Source organism: Mustela nivalis (assembly GCF_964662115.1).
Source record: "Mustela nivalis genome assembly, chromosome: 3".
In the NCBI taxonomy this organism is placed as follows: domain Eukaryota; kingdom Metazoa; phylum Chordata; class Mammalia; order Carnivora; family Mustelidae; genus Mustela; species Mustela nivalis.
Window position 1 is genome coordinate 80022532 of NC_139022.1, and position 24838 is coordinate 80047369.

Consider the following 24838-nt stretch of genomic DNA (forward strand, 5'->3'; position numbering starts at 1 on the left):
TCCTGGGATCGAGCCCCACATCGAGCCCTGCATTGAGCCCCACATTGGGCTCTCTGCTCAGCAGGGAGCCTGCTTCCTCCTCTGTCTCTCTGTCTACTTGTGTGATCTCTGTCTGTCAAATAAATAAATAAAATCTTAAAAAAAAAAATCGTGGTCAGCAGATGAACATTCTTTATTATTCTGGGACTTTGGCCCCAAACCTAAAATTACTAAAATAGGTATGTATTCCTTTCTTAGGGGGTGGGGAGGAAATTGAGATCTATATCAAACATGAAAAAATAACCATAGCTTAGTACTGTGAGGAAGAAAAGCTACAAAACAGTATAATGTCATTTATGTACAAATGTAAGGCTGTACATGCAAAGAAGTATATGGTAGAGGGAACATTGGTGATTTCTAAATGGCCCAAATTTTCATTTTCTTTTTTGTAGTTTTCAGTATTATTTATATTGCTTGAAATGTTTACAGTAGACATATATCACTTCTACAAAAATGAAAACAAAAAGTCACAGAATACATTTTTAATCTACCTCACTTAAAAAGGGTCAAAAAAAAAACCCTAATAATACTGTAAAGTTACAGTGAAACAAAGACCTGCATATTCTGCACATGAAATGTGTATCAGTGCAGACTTTCTGGAAAGTACTTGACAAGAGATATCAGAAGTGCTCATACGCTTAAACCTAGCAATCTGCTTCTGGAAACTATCATAAAAATACAACTGAAACTGCAGAAAAATGCTTTATGTAGGAAGACAGTAAATACTAAATACAAAGACCAGAAAAATGTACAGGCCTAATGATATGCCTAATAAATACCAGAATCATAGTATAATAGAACACTAACAAAGCTATATTGTAAGGAGAAAATTATATTACATGGAAAGGAAAACAGGATATAAACTTTATCTCAGGGGCATCTGGGTTGTTCATTCGATTAAGCATCTGCCTTCGGGTTAGGTTGTGATCCCGGGGTCCTGGCATTTTGGGGGGCCCTGCTTGGCGGGGAGTTTGCTTCTCCCTCTCCTCTGCTGCTCCCTCTGCTTGTGCTCGCTCTCTGTCAAATAAATAACTAAAATCTTTAAAAAAGAAATAAACTTTATCTTAAGCTTTTGAGAGGAAAATGTACAGAGGATAAGGAAATATACCAGAGTGAAGAATAACTCTCAGTTAAAAAGATTGGAGGTAGTTTTGTACTTTTTTCCTTACACAAGCAGATACTACTTTGAAAAACTAGAATGGGAGTGGGACAATAAAATCTAATCAGGAGAACTATTTTCGGGATTGGTTTTAAAAAGAGATTTGAAAGATGTAGAAGCAAAATCTCTGGATGTTGGAACAGTATAGCATAATGATTAACATCATGGGCACTTGAATCTGGAATTAAATCCTGGCTCCCTTACTTACCTGTTCTGTGATGCTAAAGACATTAAATCAAATCACCTGTAAAATGGGTATAATAATAGTACCTATTTCACATAGGCTGTTACAAGAATTAAATGAGATAATGCACTTAAAGTGTTGGCATCATGCCTGGTACAAGGTAAATATCCCAAGTTTAGCTTTTACTGTTGTTGTTACAGTGTATTCAAGGTGGCTTTCTGGAATTAATATCTAAAACTTTTTTTTTTTTAGAAAATTACTCAGCCCTCATCAACTTTCCTCTCAGAACAAAATAGGAAAGATCTCTCTAACCCTTGGTATTTGTTTTCTAAAACTAAGGTGGAAAAAATGTTGAATAGACTGTCTTTATACCACTTCATTTGATAGTTATCTAGTTATATCTCACCTCTATTTTAATGTCACAGAAAAAAGATAGCTGGACCTCCAGAATCCCTTAAAGGAGGGAGGAATTTTTTTAAAAGATAAGTCTGAATTTCGGAGTGTCAAAGTTCTTTAGAATCCTCTTTTGTGTTACTGATTGTGTCAAAAAGCTTTTAGTACAGAGGAAGTACTTGGTAGCTTACTAATTTCCCCTTTAGCTACAAGGATGTATTAGGGAATCCAAAGCCCTAAATTTTAAGTGCAAGAAAGGGAGCTCTGAAGTCAAGAAAAGAGTGGGGGTAGCTGTTGTTACTTTCTACTACTTCTGTACTATGTTGTATTTGGGCATTTTTGTAGTACTTTTCATTGTAATAGGTAGGCAGTGTCTCATTTCCTATTTTAACATTCTTTTAACATTTAACTAGGGTATGTGAGAAGGTCCTGTTTAACTCCTCCAGCTTCACATCTCACTACAGCACTTGGCCTATTTAGATATTTCTGTAAAGGAAACCTCATCTCGTGTTCCAGGAGAAGAAAATGCAAAATAAATAACCAAGTTCCATAAATGACCTTTAAATTACCTTATTGATACTAGGTTTTAAATTATGATATAAGAATGACTAGGATCTGAAAAGAAAAGAATATTTCTGGGACTAATCTGAGCAAATGTTCTATTTTCCAGTATTATTTGAAAAAAATATTCTACTCAGTGGAGTGCTGTTGAGATTTAGGCAATTAGAATATGGTAAAAATCCTCTCTAAGACCATTTTCTTAAATATATTTTAAGTTTTCTTTGATTCATGAGGTAATATAATTTCTGGAAATTGCTCTGAGTTGACCTTCTCTTCATAGTATGTTATTATCAATGAGTTGTGTTTTATCTTTCCATCTGGTTCAACAAAGGACTGCCTTACATTTGGCTTCCACTGCATATGTACATTTTTACCCTATGTTTAGGTATTTAGGTTTAGTGCAGAGAATGACAGCCATATACTACCCATATCATTTTAAAGATAAGAAAATTAAACCCAGGAAGGTAGTGACTGACTTGTAAAATTTTTAGTAGGTACTAGAACCTTCTCTTTTATTCTTGGGTTCTTGCAGTTTTAGAGGCTGCTGCTGGGTTGGGTGGGGGGGTTGTCCATAAGTATTTGAAAGGCTAAATAGATGAGTTTTTAATGTTTATGAGCATGAAATTGCTATGCCAGATTTTCTTATCTCAAATAATATGTTTACATTTACTTAGACAAAAAAAAATTGTTGCCACTGCAACTTTTAATGATATTTTAAATCACAGTTATATTGGTTAAATAGTGTCTCACTTCTCGTGTGGTTTGCTTTAAAACAATAAGATCTATGAGGTGCCTTGTTAGCACAGTAGGTAGCGCGTCAGTCTCATAAAACAATAAGATCTATGAATGTTCACAACTTAGCAAGCTTATTTGGTTTTATTATGGGTTTCAGAATTTTAATTTCTGAAAAATGCTCCATTGTTTTTATGTTAGCATTTAATCTTGTATATTCTCTCTTTTCATAGTTAAAATAGAAAGAGACAATGTAGTTGGGGGCAGGAGGGGCAGGGGGAACTAGAGGATTCTTGACACCATGAGGAAGTTACTTCATTTCTGTCTTAATTTCTTTGCTGTGTTTCTTACTGGAGAGTATTGTTAGGAAAAAGAATAAGCTTTTCAAAAGGTGGATGCTGTTAAAATAAGTCAGCCTTTTTGCTATGTTTTTTTAACCACTGCCTTTAGAGTCTAGATGGAATGATGAACAGATTGTATAAAATGATAACATATAAGTTTTTCTCTCATATGATTAAGCCAAAATTCAGAATTTAATTGTGACTTTGAGGAAGTTTTCTTTTCAAAGCAGTTCTTAGGTATTTCTGTGTCTTATTAAACTTGTAACTTTGAACTTCTATGATTTAATTTATTTTTATTTTTTTCTCAAAAAGTTGTATGTGTAAAGGTACACATGAAGGAATTAGTCTGGAGGTTACTATTGTATTTTGACCAGTAGTAACCTTCTCATCAGTTTACTGATACTCGGAAAATGCTTCTGATCCCCTCTAGTGGCCAAAGGATTATGGGGTTTTTTTGTTGTTGTGGGATTGTTTTAATAAAAAGGAATACTATAATAAAGGTGTGGTATTGTAGTATTTAAAAGCAGTAAACCTTGTTCTATGTAGGATGTGTACAAGTAAATATTTCACTGAACAAAAATAGGATTCTGTGTTTATGCATAACATCTTCAGGAATCTGGTTTAGAAACACGCACATTGGGAAAGAAGGATATTTTTGCAAAGCATTCTATGAGGAACTTTAAGCAGATATATTGAAAGGGAAGAATATTCCATCATAGCTGTATTTGAGTTCTGCATTACTTTTTTTTTTTTTTTTAAGATTTTATTTATTTATTTGACAGACAGAGATCACAAGTAGGCAGAGAGGCAGGCAGAGAGAGAGAGGTGGAAGCAGGCTCCCTGCCAAGCAGAGAGCCCAATGCAGGGCTCGATCCCAGGATCCTGGGATCATGACCTGAGTTGAAGGCAGAGGCTTTAACCCACTGAGCCACCCAGGCACCCTTGAGTTCTGCATTATTTTAGATAGAATTTTGTGTTTTCAAAATATTATATGTTGGTAATCACAGGTTTTAAGTAAGCTCAACTTCTTTTTTCTTGTGGAACAGTGAGTGGGATTAAGAAAAAGCCAGCATACCTTTGAAGTATTAGTCCCAAAATCATACTAATGAGGTTTTGAAAGCATGTTACAATTTTTAAGAACACTGAACAGAATATCAGTTATGGCAGTAAAGTAAATTTTTCCCATTTCCATTTTTGCTGACCTCACCCCACTTTGCTTTCAAAAAGCATACCTTATTAATTCAGGATGAGTATTGTTGCCTTCAAAGTGAACATCTTGGGAAGCCAAAAGAGATGTCAGGAAGGAACATTGCCCCTTTTCAGAATAGATTTTATAACTTTTCTTTTAGATGAGGCAGCTGGGTGGCTCAGTCATTTAGTGGCTGCCTTCGGCTCAGTTCATGATCTCAGCATGCTGGGATCGAGCCCTGCATCCCATGGGGATCCCTGCTCAGCAGGAAGCCTCCCTTCTCCCTCTCCCGCTCCCCTGCCTCTCTCTCTCTCTCTCGCTGTGTCTCTTTCTGTCACATAAATAAATAAAATATTGAAAAATATATATATATATATCTTTAATACCTATGACCAAATGTTTTAAAAATGTTGATATCTTGGTTGATAGATTGGATTTTTTTTTACAGAAACCTAAAACAATCAAGCCACATTATGTGAATAAGAAAAGCAGTCAAGCTTAATTATGTAGTTTGAAGATACTTCTTTAAAGTGATGAGAGTATTCTTTAATTTTTATTCTGTGACTCCCAAAAATTATTAGGTCCATCTTGTGGCTGTGTCATAAAATTACTCTAAATATGTGGTAATACCATCAGGAATGTTCTATGCAATGTCAGTATCATTGGCACAGTTACAGACATTTTCAGAATGACTAGATTTTATTTTTTTAAGATTTTATTTATTTATTTGACAGACAAGAGATTACAAGTAGGCAGAGAGGCAGGCGGGTGTCGGGGGAAGCAGGCTCCCTGCTCAGCAGAGAGCCTGATGCGGGGGATCTATCCCAGGACCCCGAGATCATGACCTGAGCTGAAGGCAGAGGCTTAACCCACTGAGCCACCCAGGCACCCCCAGAATGACTAGATTTTAAGCAGTGAAGATACATATGTGATATACATTTATCAAATATACATATACATATAACAAATATACATATATTTGTTAAACATTTATTTGTATTTAACTTACCTTATGCACTTGTTGACTGAAATAGTGACAACTGAATTTCCATTATTTAAATTGAATAATAGCACAAGTGCTTATAGTTTATTTCTTTTTCCTTGGAATGATTTTTTATGCTTCATAATGGAATTTATTTAAGTGAAACTTTATTAGAGGTAGATATATAATTACACTAAACTCTCTGTCTCCACATTCAGTTAAGAGCCATTACTTTAAATGTATGACACTATCAATTATTACTGTAGTAAAGTCTTTATTCTATCATCTCGAGGAAATACTGCTTGTTTTGAAATAGTGGAACCTGAAAAAATAGACGAGGAAATAAGTATGTTTTATGGTGAAAAGACCTTTAGAAAAACTTGGTATTTCTGTTTTGTTTCAAGATCTTAAAAGATCTTTTTTAAAAAGTAGTTTTTACTTCCTCTAAGACTTATTGACAAAAAGCAACTAGTTGAAGATCATAGATTTATTTAGATTTAAATTTCGAATTGATTTTGAATCTTGCAAATACTTAGAATCTACTTTAATACTGTAAAATTTTTATTGTAAATTAGAGGATGGTTCTGTATTTAAATAGGCAGTTCAGATTAATTTCTGTTTAGAAATGAATGACACGTAGGTGTCTAAGATAAGTGACTGAAGAAGTACCTTGTGTTTTTAGTCTGTTACAGATAGATTCTTATTTTTAATTCCAGTCTTCAGTATTTAATGAGAAACTTGACCAAACCAATATGACTAAAGTGTAGAAATACTACACTTAGAAAGTTAGTATTATTGTCAAAAGAGAGAAGAAACTAGAACCATTCTAGGTAAAGAACCTAGCAGCTTTAGGACAGTATATCAAAGGTCTTATTTTTTGTGAGCTATATGATTGGTGTAATCAGAATTCTCTTTTGGTGGGATTCTATTATATGGAAACAAGCTTACCTTTTTTCTTTATTTTGTTGAAATACAATTTACTTTCTTAAAATGTATCCATTTTAGTTGGACAGTTGAGTTTGGACAATTATAATCTGTACCCCCCAGGGTTTTTTTGTACCCCCAAATTTTCTTGTGCCTCTTTGTAACCATTGCCCCCATTGCTCCCTGGCCTACTTCATTTCTTATAGATTAGTTTTATCTTCTAAAAAAAGTAGATTTTCTGGAGGTACAATTTACATGACGTGCATGCTTTATTTGCCCATTCATTAATTTTTTTCCTGTCCCAAAAATACTTATTTTGCTTCATCCCTAAAACATTGTTTTGCTTTGAGATGAGGAGTGGTAAGTCTTGGAGAAAAGCTTTGATTGCAGGCAATCATAAGTTTATATGTAATTTGTTAGTTTAAATTGATAGTTAAAAATGTATTGCATGGACTTTAATGGACTGTTTTATATAAATAAGCACTACTGAACTATGACAATTTCACTTTGAATGTTAGGCAGCCAGTATATACTGGAAGTTTGAATTTTAAGAGACTACTGGTTTTGGGGCGCCTGGGTGTCTCAGTCATTAAGCATCTGCCTTTGGCTCGGGTCATGATCCCAGGGTTCTGGGATGGAGCCCCATCGGGCTCCTGGCTTCTCCTTCTCCCACTGCCCCTACCTGTGTTTCCTTTCTCAACTGTATCTTTCTCTGTCAAATAAATAAATAAAAATCTTAAAAAAAGAGAGACTACTGGTTTTCACATGGGTAAATTTCTAGTCTCTTTGTCTAAGGATTTCTCCTCCATGAGCGGTTGTGTACTCTTTGGGTTGTGGATTCCTCTTCCTCCTTTCTCTCTTCCTCCTTTTTTTTCCTTCTTCTTCCTAGAATAATAAACTTAAGTAATACGGAACTGTAGAAATGTTCTGAACTAATATTAATATCATTTATGTAAAAATGATAGCATGAACATTTTATTTATTACTTTAATCAGTATGAAAATTTAATATTCTTATACCTAAAAGAACATTTTTTCAGGGGTGCCTGGGTGGCTCAGTCATTAAGTGTCTGCCTTTGGCTCAGGTCATGATCCCAGGGTCCTGCATTGAGCTCTGCATTGGGCTGATTTAGGCTCAGATCATGATCTCAGGGTCCTGGAATTGATCCCATGTCCCCTTGTTGATCTCCGCATGGGGATACTTAGCCCTCTCCCTCTCCCTTCCCCCCGCCAACTTGCATGCCTGCTCTCTTTCAAATAAATAAATAAAATCTTAAAAAAAAAAAGTTTTCAATTTTGCCAGTTTATTAAGTAATCACACCATGGAGGATAATTAATTGAACTCCTGGATATTGGGGTACAGTTAGACTCCACACTGTAATAATATTTGGGATTTGCATTCTTCAGAGCCCCAATTTTATTGTCCACCTTTGTTAAGACAAAAGCAGTACTATTGATATACATAAAAGAATTGAACATTTGAAAAAAATTCTTCCAAGTGCCTAAAAAACCTGCTCAAATATTCTGGATCTCTGCTTGCTTTCTACTGTTAGTTTTAAAAACAATTATGAATAGGAGGGGGCTCCTGGGTAGCTCAGTGGGTTAGGCCTCTGCCTTCCGTTCAGGTCATGATCTCAGGGTCCTGGAATCGAGTCCCGCATTGGGCTCTCTGCTCAGCAGGGAGCCTGCTTCCTCCCTCTCTCTCTGCCTGCCTCTCTGCCTACTTGTGATCTCTGTCTGTCAAATAAATAAATTTTAAAAAATCTTTAAAAAAAAACAAAAAACAACTATGAATAACTTTATTTCAGTCACTAAACTTAAGAGATAAAATAAGAGCTAATCATTTTTGGTATCATACCTTGTAGCAACAATTAGGAGTTTTTCTTAACTTACTTGATTATCAGGGTTAAGATTAGGAATCATTAAAATTAAGTACAATATATTATAGAAACTATTTCCACTCACATTTTACATCCTCTGTGTTCTAGTTCCTGAAAATCCATTACATTTCCTATACAACTATTGGTTTATGCAAGACATTGTTCTTTTTTTTTCCCTTTTCAAATTTTTAATTTAAATTCTAGTTAGTTAACATATGGTGCAATATTTGTTTCAGGAATAGAATGTAGTGATTCATCACTTGCATATAACACCCATTGCTCATCACAAGTGCCCTCCTTAACACCCATCACCCATCTACCATCTAACCCATCCCCCATCCACCTCCCTCCATCAGCGCTCATTTTGTTCTCTATTGTTAAGAGTCTCTTATGGTTTATTTCCTTTTCTTTGTTCCTGCCTCCCATATGTTCACCTCTTTTATTTCTTAAATTTCGCAGATGAGTGAAACCATACAATATGTCTCTGACTTATTTCCCTTAGCATATACAATCTAGCTCTATCCCTATCACTGCAAATGGCATGATCTCATTCTTTTTAATGGCTAAGTAATATTCCTGTGAGTATGTGTGTGCACAAATGGGACACACCCCATCCAGGGCTCCATCCCATGACCTCAAATTGAGATCATGACCTGAGTCAAAAATCAGACACTTAATTGGAAACTTTATTTCTGCCATGAACTGTGGAAGTGACTACAAAAATTTTAAAAAGGTACAGTCTTCTAGAAGATCCAGCTCCAGGGGCGCCTGGGTGGCTCAGTGGGTTAAAGCCTCTGCCTTCGGCTCAGGTTATGATCCCAGGGTCCTGGGATCGAGTCCCGCATTGGGCTCTCTGCTCAGCAGGGAGTCTGCTTCCTCCTCTCTCTCTGTCTGCCTCTCTGCCTACTTGTGATCTCTGTCTGTCAAATAAATAAATAAAATATTTAAAAAAAAAAAAGATCCAGCTCCGGTTGTAGTTACAAAATGTAAGCTGTAATCGTTGAGTGGTAAATGTCATAATCATGACATAAAATGGTTGAGAATACGGAGACAATTTACCTGGTAGAAAAGAAAGGCTTCACTGAGACATTTTTATATTTGAGCTGTGTCAGAGTAAGTGACTAACCTATTAAAAAATACTACTGAAAGGTTTTTTGTTATCTTTTTAGCTTTATTTTGTCCAATTTTTTTATTGTGGTAAAATATACATAGCAATGTCATTTTAGCCATGTGTTAGTGTACAGTTCTGTGACATGGAGTACACTCATGTTGAACATCACCATTCATCTCCAGAATTTTTTCATTTTCTGCAACAGAAACCCTATGCCTGTTAAATTCCATCTCATTTCCCCTTCCTCTAGTCCCTGGTAACCACTCCTACTTCATCCTTATGAATTTGCCTACTGTAGGTAGTTTTCCTGTTATCACTTTCAGCCCACTAGCCCAACATGTAGTTGTTATTCAGTATATTTCTAAATTAAATGGCAGTTAGGAATGGAAAGGCATTATTTATGCCAGTGGCATGCTTATATTTCTTGCATGGACCCAAACTGCTAATTATTGTCATTAATGAATAACCGTGTTGATTTGTAGGAAAACTTTTGTTTTCTCCTAAGTGTTTTTTCCAGTTTTATTGATATATAATTGACATATAACATTGTATTAAGGTATACAACATAATGATTTGATATATGTACACTTTGTGAAGTGATTACTATGATAATTTTAGTTAACATCCGTCACCTCACATAGTTGCAACTTTTCTTCTTGTGATGATTAAGTACTTTTTGCTTAGTTTTTTTTCACCTAGTTTACTTTCATTTTTAGACTGAATCTGGGTATGGGTCTGAATCCAGCTTACGTCGGCATGGCTCTATGGTGTCACTGGTGTCTGGAGCAAGTGGCTATTCTGCAACATCCACCTCTTCATTCAAGGTTTGTGGTCATTTTTGCTTTAAGGCAGCATAAATTGAGTTTAGGATTGAATGTTTGAAAAGAACTTATTTGATAGTTTTTTGAAAGAATTTTCTATAATGTAATTTATTTGATGTTATAGAATCATTTTTATGGGGCAAATTCATGATTCTTACAAATACAGAATGAACATACCAGATTTTACTTCATTCATTAATGAGTTAAGATATAAAGAAAAAAATTGGTTCAAGGGAGAATATATTGAAATGATTTTGCTAATATATGCAAAGCTGGTCAGTATTCAGAGATTAGTAGCTAAATATATCCACTGGGCAAGGTTCATTTGCACCTCTATGGACATGAATCATTTATATTACTCTCTGTTTTCTACTACTTAAAGAGTTGTAAAATAGCTCCAGTGCAATGAAATCAGAGATTCTATATGATGGAACAAGACCTTCTTTGAAAAGTTCTGTAGGTGACATTCACCATTCCTTTGAAAGGTTACCCAGTAACATGTTTGCCCAAAGTCTTTTGCAGTTTTTTTCACAGTGTTTAATTCGAAAATATTAAATGTTATATTAGCAAATTGCCAGACTTACTGCTGTCTTACTTCCTTCAAGCTTATCACTGTCAAGCTACTAATTAGTCATGTTCAGGCCTCTTCGCTATTATACTGACCTGATAGCTGTCCTTAACCCATTCTCCCAGTAATAAAATGTATACCTTAAAATGTGATGAAATTTCATAGGAGTAAATCAGTTCCAGTTTTGTTAACTCGGATTACATGCCCCCCTTTATGTGTTTTGCAGAAAGGCCACAGTTTACGTGAAAAATTGGCTGAAATGGAAACCTTTAGAGATATCCTATGTAGACAAGTTGATACTTTACAGAAGTACTTTGATGCCTGTGCTGATGCTGTCTCCAAGGATGAACTTCAAAGGGATAAAGGTTAATTAGGCTATTACCACTATTTTTACTTGGAGAATGAATGGATTTAAAGCCTCTTGATCTTAAAGGGTAATGTCTTTAAGTGATAAAGGTAATTATAGTCACTTTTGCTGAAAACTCCCAATGTAGCAGATTTCCGTGTCCATATAACTTGGATACTTTAATAATGCATCCTAAGTAATCTGATCCCCACATACCAAATATGATTGAAGATTTTTAAGTGATTTTTAAACTCTTTATCCATTAAAAAATATATCTATCATCTTGGTAACGTGGGGCATTTCACATGATCATGTCTGATAAATTTACCCAATGGGTAAATTTGATCTCAGGGTCATGAGTTCAAGCCCCGCATTGGGCCTAGAGCTTATTTAAAATATATATATATATATATTTATATATATATATATATATATATAAAATTGTGAGTCTTAGAGAGAAACATGTTTATGTTAAATCCTCCAAATCTAAAATCATTTCATCTTTTTATTCCTCTCTTTTCCTTCTTTTCTTCTCCCTTTATTTTTCTCTTCACTTCTTTCTCTCTCCCCATCCCTACCTCTGACCTTTTCTCATAGAAGAAACCAATAAGGGAGCTACATAGAGATTTAAAAAAGAATATTTAGTGAACTTTCTTATTTGAGAGAGATGATCTTTGTTTAACTTACTCATAATGTGAGTTTTAAAGTTATTTTTTTCTTTTTTAGCAGTAAAATAGTTATTTGTTGTGCAGGCAGAAATGAACTACTCATAGCAGTATTATAAAATAGCACTAAGTTCATTCCCAGTAAAGCTAGCTTACTTGACATGGTTTCATTTCTTGGTTTTATTGAATGTGTTTGATCTGAGTTCAGATTCTTTTTGTCTTCTCTCTTCTTTTTCCTTCTTTTGGATTGAGTATTTTATAATAATTTGTTATGTCCTTTGTTGGCTTTTGGTTATACCCCTTTTTATTTTAGTGGCTCCTTTAGGATTTATAGTATATACATTTAACTTATCATAGTCTACCTTCAGGTAGCATACATTTTCCAACATAGTATAAGAACCTTAAAATTATGTGTTTTAATGTTTCCCCACTACTGAGGCAAGAGTATTCAGTGTTCTCTAACCAGTGCCCTATGAATTATGTGGTTTTCCAGTTTGTGTTGTGGGAACAGGAACTTTTCCCCGTACCATGTAGGTTTTGGATACAGTCCCTGAATTTTTTCATATGGTTCTTTCCCTGACCTCTGTAGTTCCTTCACTTGTATGTGCTAACAGTACTGTACTGAATTCTCAAGGGGATCATCTGCTGCTGTCTGGAATTCTTTTTCTGTATTGGTCTCTCCTCTGTAGCACTCTGTCAACTCTAGTTGCGTTTGTCTTTCTGTACTGTCATCTACTCCTCACCTTAGAGAGTCTCCAAGACTCCTCTTCATTGTACCACTTGGAAACTCTCCTGAGACAGTAACCTAGAGCAATCACAGGGCTCATGTTATTTGTTTTCTGACTGTCAGGAATCCCTGTCCTTTGTTACTTAACATCCAATGTCTTGAAAACCTTTGTTTCATGTGGTTTTTCCTGTTTTTTAGTTTCATGGTAGAGGGTAAGCATATTTGTTCTACCTTGATCAGAAACAGAAGCCCAGGGGTGCCTGGGTGGCTCGGTGGGTTAAGCCTCTGCCTTCGGCTCAGGTCATGGTCTCGGGGTCCTGGGATCAGGACTTTCTTCTCCGTGGGGAGCCTGCTTCCCTCTCTCTCTCTGCCTATCTCTCTGCCTACTTGTGGTCTCTTTCTGTTAAATAAATGAATAAAATCTTAAAAAGAAAGAAAGAACAAAAGAAACAGAAGCCCATATTCCTCTTTAAATACTTAATTTTATCTAAATTAAATAGCCATGAAGTTCTTTATATTTGATATACTTTAAGTTTTAGGCTCTTTAACATTTGATATTTATTTCTCTAAAAATAAAAACAGTTGAACTTCTCTTTCTCCTTCATTAAGACAGATGTGTATTCCTTTTTAATCAAAGTAAACACTATATACAACATCATGCATTTGCTCGTAGATAGCCTTTTACACCAAAACAGGATATATATACAGAATTGATTTATTTTTAAATGATCACACCAATAGTCTATAACATGTCAAGGGCAAAAGTGATAGTGGAAGGAACAGAAGTTGGGATGCAGTGATAACCAGGTTGTATAGAAGTTTTAAAAAATAATTTTAAACTATTTATGTTTGAATAAATAGCATCACTGGTAGACTAATGTATTAGTTTGCTAGGGCTCCTATCACAAAGTACTACAGACTAGGTGGCTTAAACAACAGAATTTTATTTTTTCATAGTTCTGGAGGCTAGAAGTCTGAGATAAGCTGTTACCAAAGTTAGTTTCTTCTGAGGGCCATGAGGGAAGGATCTCATTTAGGTCTCTCTCCTCGGCTGTCTTTTTCCCTTTGTCTTCATATCATCTTCCTTCTGTAAGTGCCTGTGTTTAAGTTTCCTTCTCTTACAAGGACACTGATCATGTTGGATTAGGACCCACTCTGAAAGTTAATCATTTTAACTTGATTACCTCTGTAAAGACCCTGTATCCAGATGGGAGTCAGATTCAGAGGTATGGAAGGTTAGGACTGCAACATACAAATGTTGTAGCCACACGGTTCATCCCATAACAATTGATTTCCCTATAAATGCTGTCTTTAGAAAAATACTGGTGCTTTTGAAATTCCATATTGGATAAAGATGAGATAAGGACATGGACTATAATTTCCTACTTTGAAGATCAGAGTTGATGAACTGAGTCCAAGGATCTTTCATGCAATTATCAATACTAAGTCTGTGACAGCAATGGATTATAGGTAGTGAATTCATCTACTTCTGTTTAGCCTTCATGCTAACTTGATAAGTGATTAATCCACTACCTTTACTCTATATTTACCTTTCCAGTGAACTTTAGTCTTTCTTTCTTTTTTTTTTTTTTTTTATTGTTGTTGTTGATAATGAGAGTGCTTTATTTTCAGCCTACAGAAATCCCTTTAATATTTCCTATAAGGCCGATTTAGTGGTGATGAACTCAACTTTAACTTTTGCTTGTGTGGAAAACACTCTCTCTCCTTCAGTTCTAAATGATAACTTTCCTGGGTTGAATGTTTTTGGTTTGAAGTCTTCTTTTATGGCTTAAAGAATTTTAAAAAATTCTTTTTTTTTTATTAAGTGTGTCATGGAAATAGTATAGCAAATTCTCTTTTTATTTTAGGTGTTCACTGTTTTTATATGAAATGTTTTATCAGAACTGTTAGTAAGGCACTTTCAGCCCAACCTTCCCCCTACCATTCCCACACATGGTTCAGTAGGATTTAATTAACCCTTAAAATCTTAGATACATTGGGTTTACAGAAGTAGAAGACATTATCTCTAACCTAAACTGACTGTTTAGATTTAAAGGAAGATGTATCACTTTACAGGATAGTTTCTATTAATCTTCTTCATTATTAGTTTGATGACTTGAAGTAGATTTCTTAACAGTTTTCCACATCTCCTTTCTCAGCTGTAAAGTGGATATTATATTCAGCACATATGACTATGAGAATTAAGTGAGAATATATAGATTAGCAGAACTTCAGTAAATAACAGCTGCTATTTTTAATGTGTTTCATTTGGATTAATTGCAAGGATAAGGAAAGGAGGAATGATTGGGTTGGGGGATTGGTATTAGGACAGTAGTTTCAGACCTGTCAGATATCCCTTAAAGGATGGGCAAGGAGTGCTTGGTTGAAAAGGAAAGGGGAAGGCCACTCTTATAGCCAGAACAGCTCTTGTTTTCATCAATTGTATATAATAAGTGTTGGTGTAGAAAAAGAAAGTTGAAAATCCCTGTTTGTGGTACTAGGCTGTTAGATGGTTAAAGATAAGAAACCCAAAGTAGATACTAATGAGGTAAGTGAGTCACAAACCTTTCAGTAGTATTTAAGAACAGTTCATCCAAATAGTATTTAGTCAAAGTCAAATCAGTACTTATCTGATGATAAGTACTGATTTAAAAGCAGAGCAGTATGCTGTGTTAATGAATTTCTTAGAATTGATCATATGAATGGTTTCTGCATTCATAGAAGTGAACAGTAGGTGTTAGTACATAATAGCAGTTTATGATTTGAGAAGTTGTTGTAGATGAGTAGCAAAATTTTTAAGTGATGAAGAAATGAAATAGCCTAATAACTAGAAAATGGCAACACAGAACAAAAGTATTTTCCTTGATGATTGCTACCATTTAGGGGAGGATTAAGGAAGAGGAGTGAACTCTGCATCTATTGGAGAGAGAGCGCATGAGCTAAAGTAGATGAAATATTTGTTGTAGCACGAAATTACTCTTGATGTAGAGATACAGGCAAGAACTAAAACATTAATTTCTTATGTGGAAAGGGAGTACCTCAAAAAGGAAGAGATGGAGGGGCCATTAAAAAGTGTGATAGCAGAGAATAAGGTTGGGGGCTAAGGTTTATAAATTTGCATTAAGAGTGGGATTCATAATATAGAGGATTAAAGTATGTTAGGCAGTAGAAAAAGGGATAGTACATAGAAAAAAAGGTATGCAGAAGGAAAACATGGGGGGATTCTGTTTTTTCTGGAATTGGGTAAGTTAAAAGGAATGTCTAGGCACAGACATATTAGGATGAATGAAAACTGGTATCATACCTGTAAGTCATTCTGTTTTCCCTATATATCCAGAAATAGTAAATTTAAGAACTCCTAGAGGCAAGTTACGGCATCTTCTGCATGCAGGTTACTCTTTTACAGTCTTCTTCAGCCCTTGCAGGCCTCTGATAGAATTATGAAATTGCCCCCGCTAGGTAGGAAGGAATAGGAAGACTAAAAGATAAAATAATTCATAACTCAGTACGATCTCTTACGTAAATGAGAATGGGTATGGTTTTTATAATAATGTATTGTATTTAAAGACATTGCACAGCATGTTTATTGGGCATATCTTAACAACTACTGAAAATACAAAGGTAAATAAGGTCTTGTACTCACAGAATCCAGAATATATTGACTCATTCGAACATAAGAATAAACTGGTTAATTCCTATTTCCTTTTACCCTAATAACCTTAATATATTTTATTTAGTGGTAGAAGATGATGAAGACGACTTTCCTACAACACGTTCTGATGGAGACTTCTTGCATAACGCTAATGGCAATAAGGAAAAGTGTAAGTAGTACATGTTTTCCTCTCAGCTACATAAAGTGTTCTTTCTAAACTTATATAATAACTATGTATATAACAAGAATAATTATCTAATTGACTAGTTTTTTAAAAGCAGTATAACTACTGGAAAATGAAAGTTCTTTCTAGGAAAAGACATGTAAGTAAAATACATATTCTAACATTAAATAATAATGGCCACTCATTATCTGACAAGACTCATTCTGAATTCCATACATTGGCCCACTTTTTTCAGCAGTATTTGGTAAAATCAATTTCTAGTACTGCAAGTTTATTTCTTGGGGGAAGCGATGTAATGGATTTTGAATGTTTACTTAGAGTATATTTCTCTCTGTTTAACGTTCTTTTCCATCTCCACTGGTGTTACAAAGTACATAATCAGTGTTATTAAAGGAAAATTATTAAAAATAGCTCTGATTTCACAGCGCAGTTGTGTATAGACCCAGGAGCAAGGTAGTTTATTTCATATATTCACTTATTGTTGTTCTGTTTATAATGGCTAACTTATTAGATGGAATTCTGAATTGTTTATTAGAAACCTGTGATTTGCCGGTCCTGCATGGGCTCCCTGCTGGGGAGGGGAGCCTGCTTCTCTCTCTGTCTGCCCCTCCCTCTGCTTGTGCTCTCTTTGTCTCTCCCTCTCTCTCTGACAAGTAAATGGAATCTTTGAAAATAAAAAAAGAAACCTGTGATTTGCAACAATATGCATGAACCTTGAGGGCCATATAGTAAAAGAAATAAACTATGGACAAATACTACATGATATCACTTACATGAGGAATCTTAAACAAACGAAACAAAACCAGAAACCTGTGATTCATAGTTAGTACTCTTCTTTTGATATAGCCTAAGAAAAAACTGGAGTAGATTTGTAAAACAATTTTTTAAAAAGATTTTATTCATTTATTTTACAGAGAGATCACAAGTAAGCGGAGAGGCAGGCAAAGGCGGGGAGAGGCAGGCTCCCCACCAAGCAGAGAGCCCAATGTGGGGCTCTATCCCAGGACCCTAAGATCATGACGTGAGCTGAAGGCAGTGGCTTAACCCCCTGAGCCATCCAGGCACCCCTAAAACAATTTTTTAATAACAAAAATCAGACTTTGTGAAAAAAATAAGTTAATCTAATTGTGCTTATTTTTGCTAAAGTTATGAAAGAATGTGAAGTATAATTTATATCTATTCAAATAATTTTTCAAATTATTGTATTAATGGCATTAATTTTCTATTTCAGAGATCACAGTGGAATATTCCATTATTGATACTAAAATCTGATGCTTCTCTCCCCCAACTTTATCCTTCTTTCCCTCTTCCTGTTTCTTATTTTCACGTTGGCTCTCTTTCTCCTTATGACCTGCGCCCCTCCCATTCTTGCAAAATGATAGCTTCTTACTACAAAGTGGTCCTTACAACTTGGAACTGAAATATTGATCCTTACTGAGTCATCTGGATTAACCTTTATGAAATTAGAGGATTACTTTGGAAAGATTGTTTCAAGTTACGTTTTAATTTCACAATGTACAATCTGCTTTAAAAGAAAAAAGGTTTTATTGGGATATTGGAAAAATTACTGAAAAAATTATAAAACTTGCAGGTCCAATCTTCGATCCTGGTCAGTTCCCCCACCTACATTTTTAGAAATGAATGGAAACTTTATTTTCTGGAGATACTGAACCAGAGTGTTCTAGATTCAGGAATACCTGGCATAGCAAAGGATAGGTATATTGCTCTATCGTTAAAGTGATTATGTGGAAATTTACATACTGATTCTTGAAACTTAACAGCCTCCTTCTTCTGTTTATCTCTGAGAACTCTGAGCCAGGCACTGAATTGAATGAAAGCCTGTGTACTCCAGCTCTCTTGTGTTTCTAGAATACCCATCAACCTAACATACGTTTTCTGATACAGAATTAGAACGGAACTCTGTGCATCCTGAGTAACCACAAAGAAAGGACCTATAAATAGAGATTTTCTACATATACTGTGAAAAAGCTGTCTCACTACCAGATCACCCTTTGATTAAGTCCACTAATATAAATAACCCTGCTAATGCTTACAGAGCTTCCAGTAGTTTACACTTACAGAGCTTCCAGTAGCTTACTCTTAAATGTGAACAGATAGCCCGATTTCCAGATATTTGAGGAAAGCCTCCAGTCTCTCTCTCTCTCTCTTTTTTTTTTTTTTTAAGATTTTATTTATTTGTCAGAGAGAGAGATCATGCAGTAGCAGGCAGAGTAGTAGGCAGAGCAGAGAGAGAAACAGCCTCCCCACTGAGCAAGGAGCCAGATGCGGGACTCAATCCCAGGACCCTAAGATCATGACCTGAGCCAAAGGCAGTAGCTTAACCCACTGAGCCACTCAGGCGTCCCTCAATCTCTCTTTTTTTGAAAAGAGCCTTTAAACCAAGCAGCAGAGTACAGGGTTATTAAAGTCATTTTGAGAAATACCCCTACAAGATGTTTGCATAATTTTTTAAGTCATGAGTCATGTTTTAAGTACACTTGTGGAATTCACTGTTTAAAATAATTCCTTTCTTAGTGTTGATGGAAATTAATTCTTGTTAATCACCATAGATGGAAAATATCCTTCTGTGGTTAACCTCTAGAAATAGGTCGGAAGCTTAATAACCTGGTAAAATGAACAAAACATGAAGTCTTTAAACCTGGTACTACTTGATCTTAGCCTGGAATTAGAGTGTCACTCATCACTCAAAGACAGGGTCTTTTCTGCTGGATCAGACAAGCATCAGAAAAGGGAGAAATGATACTTCATTCTTGGGAGTAGTCATTATAATGATACCATTATGGCCATCATTAAAGATGTGGTCTAGATCACATATTGTGGTAGTGAATATGTTGAGTTTTTTTTAAATTTAAAACTATTATATCAACCTGATAGTAAGCTGTATGTATTCCAAGAATTGGAATAGTAGAGTAAAACTTCCCTAGGTTCTAAGATAAGAAGAAAGGCAATTAAAGAAGTTTGGATTTTAGACCAGAGGAGGAATTTTTGGTTACAAAAACACTTTCCTCAGTTAAAGACCTTAGGAATTTTAGATCATAGTAGAAGGACTGTTGCCTCAATCTTTTGTGAATAAATTTCTTATTTACCTCAAATGTAAATTTTCTTCTGTTGGGACACCTGGATGGCTCATTTGGTTGGGTGGCTGCCTTTGGCTCAGGCCCTGATCCCAGGGTTAGGAAATTCACAAATGCATAGAAATTAACACACTCATACATAACCAATGAATTAAAGACAAAAATCAAAAAGGAAAGGAGAAAACACTATAAGATGAATGTAAACAAAAATATAAGATACCAAAACAGATGAGCTGCAGCTAAAGCTGTACTTAGAAGGAAAATTATAGCTGAAACACCTTTATTATAAAAGAAGAAAGAGGGTTACTTGGGTGGCTCACATGGTTAAGCATCTGCCTTGGGTTCAGGTTGTAATTCCAGAGTCCTGGGATCAAGCCTTCCGCAGGCTCCCTACTCAGTGGGGAGTTTGCTTCTCTCTCTCCGTCTACCTCTCCCCCAGTCAGTTATTAACTCTCTCTCTGTCTCTCTCTTTCTCACATGAATAAATAAAATGTTAAAAAGAGACTAAAAAAAAAAACAACACAAACTATAAATTGGTTCTTTGAAAAGATATCAAAATTAATAAAATTAAAGATATCACAATTAAATTATGATGAATTAATAAAAAAAAAAACCACAAACTGTAACTTGGTTCTTTGAAAAGATACCAAAAATTTTTTTAAAGATTTTATATATGGGGCACCTGGGTGGCTCAGCTCTTAAGTGTCTGCCTTCGGCTCAGGTCATGATCCCAGGGTCTGGGATCCAGCCCCAGGTCGGGCTTCCTGCTCAACAGGAAGCCTGCTTCTCCCTCCTCCATTTCCCCTGCTTGTATTCCCTCTCTCGCTGTGTCTCTCTCTGTCAAATAAATAAATAAAATCTTTTAAAATAAATCTTTAATAAAATCTTAAAAAGATTTTATTTATTTGAGAGAGCAGTACAGAGATAGAGCACTCAAGTGGGGAGGAGAGGAAGAAGCAGGGAGCCTGATGTGGGGCTCCATCCCAGGACCCTGGGATTATGGCATCAGGAGTATGCCTTGGGATTATGACCTGAGCCAAAGGTAGACGCTTAATTGACTGAGCCACCAAGGGGCCACAATAAATAAATCTTTAAAAAAGTCCCTACATAAACCCTCATTTCTTATGATTAAATTGTATTAAATGTTAGAGATGGCCACTTACGTGGATTTTTATGTCTTTTATATTTTCCACTTGTTCCCACTTAGCTATATTTTCTGGCCAGTTTTCTAATTTATATCTCTTCTTATTTTATAAACAATACACAAGAGCATTTTATCATGTCAACTATATAAATGAATGACTATAGATATTAACTGATCAAATCAAGGCATACTCTTGATAAAACTCACAAAGAGGAAATTTAGTGTTAATGAAACATGCATTACTCTAAGAAACACGAGCAATACCCTGTTCTTTCTTTCCACCTAATCTGTGTGCCTGTGCATTAACTATCCAAACAGAAAATTTGTACCACCAGTCACTTTTCATCCCCTTTTAGCTCAGAGACTTTTTCATGTGAAAATTTTTTAGCCAACTGTATCTTAGAGAAGTGCATTGTCAGTATGCCAGTAGTCCATACTAACTGATTGTTAACCCTAGTGTGATGGATATCAGTGTGATGGTCTTCAACCATGTTTCTTCTCTATCATAATAGACAGGTGAGAGATTTAAACAAATTGCCATCGTTATGTTCAGAAGGACTTACCTGCCAGTATTTTTCTGTTCCCACGTGTCTGTGTACCACACACACACACAGACAGACAGATACACAGTCTTTTTGATGTAAGGAAATGAAAAAAAAACTCACTACAGAAACTGTGGGGATTCCCCCTTAGGTTGCCTACTATTCAAAAATAGTGTGTTGTCTTAATGAAATGAAAGGATTTCAAATTGCTCAGCTTCTCTCAGCATTTTATTTTTGACATGTTGATGAGAGTTTATGTCCATAAAAACACTGCACACAAATGCAGTGATGAGAGTTCCTTAATTTTCTGAGTTCTCATACCTTTAAAAGAGTTTTAAAGTGTATAAAGTTAAAAGAGTTCAACTGAAAGAACTATAAATCTGAATGGTAATCTTTGGAGTGTAATACTCACAAATCTAGATTTACAGGTCATTTTCTAATTTCTTCCATTTCTGCCTTTCATTGACATGATTACAGTCACATATTTTTTATTTCCTTGTATTACAGTGTATCATTTTCTCAGAGGAAACTGTGGAATGTCACCTCTTTAAGAGTCTTCCCCATCCTTTCCCTCTTTAAAAAAAAAAAAAAAAAGTAGGGGGGGTGGGGAAGGAGAGGAGAAAAGAAATACAAAAAAGAAAATAAAGTTGGTGGCGGGGTGGGAGGTGGGGGGTTGTCGGGGTAGGCATCTGGATGGCTCAGTTAAGTGTGTAACTCCTGATTTTAGCTCCGGTTATCATCCTAAGGTATGAGATCGAGCCCTGCATCAGGCTCTGCTCTGGGCACAAAGTCTACTTAAAATTTTCTGTCTCCCTCTCCACTTCCCCTACCCTTTCTTTTTCTCTCTCCCTCCTTCTCTAAAAAAGAAAAAAGAAAAATAAGATATTCACTTCCTACATAATCCCTGTATCATTCTGAAAGTTGTAAGTAAAGCTGAAGAGGTACATTTCTGTATTTCTAGAGTTTTTCAGTAGCATTTCATGTCACTCTCTCATCTTCTATATAAAGTTTATATATAAAGCATATAAATAAGCTTTCAGCAGAAGATGATACATTATTTTAGTTGTACACATTCTTTTATGCAGAACACAGATGACCTTTGATTTCTTTGCATTAATAAAAATAGTTCATAATGAAACTGCCATCTTAGTAACAGTGATAGAAAATATAGAAGTTACAATGATAGAAAGGGTTTTCAGAAAATATAATAAAAAATATGGTTTTTAACAGTTTTATTGAGATATAATTAACCTACAGTAAACTGCACTTAATAAAAGTACATGATTTGGTCAGTTTTGATATTATCTGGAAGGTACCATTATAATCAATATCATTATCCATCTCTCTCACTCCCAGAAGTTTGCTCCATCCCTTCTATCATCCCTCCTCTCTCTGTTCCCAAACTACCACTCCGATCTTTTCTGTCATTATAGGTTAGTTTGTATGTTCTCAAGTTTAATATAAAGGACTCACGCAGTATGTGGGGGGAGTGGGTTGGCCTGCTTTCTTTCTTAGACTTTCATTATGTTATTGTTTATATTAGTATTTGATTTCATTGCTAAGTAGTATTTCCTTATTTTGATACAACACAATTTGCTGGGGCGCCTGGGTGACTCAGTGGGTTAAGCCTCTGCCTTCAGCTCAGGTCATGATCTCAGGGTCCCAGGATCGAGTCCCACATCAGGCTCTCTGCTCCGCAGGGAGCCTGCGTCCTCCTCTCTCTCTCTCTCTCTGCTTGCCTCTCTGCCCACTTGTGATCTCTCTCTGTCAAATAAATAAAATCTTAAAAACAAAAAAACCCACAATTTGCTTATCCTTTCCTCTTTTGATGGACATTTGGGCTGTTTATAGTTTTTGGCTTTTACAAATAATGCTATGAGCATTTGTGTGCAGTGTTTTTATGGACATATATTTTATTTGAGGTCATTAGTCAGTAGTGGTGGTTTTTTGAAAAACCACCAAGGGGGGGCGCCTGGGTGGCTCAATTGATTAAGCCCTGCCTTTGGCTCTGGTCATGATCCCAGAGTCCCAGGATGGGGTCCCACATCAGGCTCCCAGGTCAGCAGGGAGTCTGCTTCTCCCTCTGACCCTCTCTCCTCATGTTCTCTTTTACTCATAAATAAATAAAATCTTAAAAACAAAAAACAACCACCACCTAGGTTCATTTTACTAGCCATATAGAATAGTTCTGGTTCCTTCAAATCCCCACAACACTTGGCATGGTCAGTCTTTTTAAAGTTTTCATCTTGGGGCGTCTGGGTGTCTCAGTTAAGTGACCAACTCTTGGTTTCCACTCACATGATGGTGTTCAGGGTCCTGGGATCGAGCCCTTTGATATTCACAGTGAAATGATTAAATAGCAGTCAAGCTATTTAACATAACATCTCCTTGCATAGTTACCATTTTTGTAATGAGAACACCTGAAATCTGTCTCAGTAAATTTCTAGTATTCTGCACACTGTTTCCCCACCCCCCACCAACCTGGTGCTGGGTTTGTTTGTTTGTTTTTTAAATTAGCATGTAATGTATCATTTGCTTCAGGGGTAGAGGATCAGCACAGTATTATTGAGTGTAATCATCGTAGTCATCGTGCCCTACATTAGACCTGAAGATTTACTCATTCTTTATAACTTTTATTCTTTTAATACTCTTAGGAGCAGAAATTTTAAATTTTGATGAAGTTTACTTTATCAATTTGTTCTTTTGTGAGTTATACCTTTGCTGTCATATCTACATTTGAATTTTTAAAGTTGAGAGTATCATTTCACTTAGAAGTGTTCAATTGGAATGGTTTCTTATTAGTTAAGAGTATAAGATACTATGCTCTCTTGCTTGCATCTTGTGATTTCTAAGACTTTTCATTAATTCAAAGGTGAACTCTGAGTTACAATTATAAAACATAAACATATAAGAGCCGTTTAAAGTGTGCACTGGTCTCAGACCAACGTGTGACCAAAATGTGGATGTTTATTTAAAAGTTTTACATTACCTTTTTCAATTCTGTAGTTTATTGTTGGGTTTTTGTTTTTTTTTTAAATTTTAGGTCTTTCAAAATATAAAGTCATTCTTGCTGTAATTTGGTCCCGCTTTAAGCTGTCAGGGTGTTATTGTTAAAGTATTATTCCTCCTACCACTTTGTTCACTGGGTGCAGTATGGCAAATAGATTTCAGGAAACAGAATCCAGAAAAAAAGATATGAAAGTACATATGTTGCCACAAGCTTCTTTGCTTATGGAGTGTGGAATGGAAATTTTTGTTGTTGGCCACCAAGAGGGAAATTATAATCCAAAAGTCTGCTCTTACTTGCTGGGTTTTAAACATCTTCTAGTGTTAAATTTTGATGAAGAGTTAATCGTCATTAGAAAGACTTTCAGTGAGTAACTTTTTTTTTCCCCCCAGTATTTCCACATGTAACACCACGAGGAATTAATGGCATAGACTTTAAAGGGGAGGCGATAACTTTTAAAGCAACTACTGCAGGAATCCTTGCTACACTTTCTCATTGTATTGAACTAATGGTAAAACGTGAGGACAGCTGGCAAAAGAGACTAGATAAGGTAAATCTTGTTTTTCTTCCTCTTAAAAAATAGTCTGATTTTA

At 35.5% G+C, this 24838-nt stretch overlaps 1 protein-coding gene across 2 annotated transcripts in view; it reads left to right on the forward strand.

The window, feature by feature from the left end:
* CERT1 (ceramide transporter 1) overlaps positions 1-24838 on the forward strand; it is a 113230-nt gene that overhangs the window by 48775 nt on the left and 39617 nt on the right. For both annotated transcript variants that reach the window (XM_082724962.1, XM_082724961.1), the window contains exons 4-7: positions 10211-10318; positions 11110-11248; positions 16359-16442; positions 24638-24795. In XM_082724962.1, coding sequence (XP_082581088.1) covers positions 10211-10318; positions 11110-11248; positions 16359-16442; positions 24638-24795 — 489 coding nt within the window. The remainder of the gene's footprint in view (positions 1-10210; positions 10319-11109; positions 11249-16358; positions 16443-24637; positions 24796-24838) is intronic.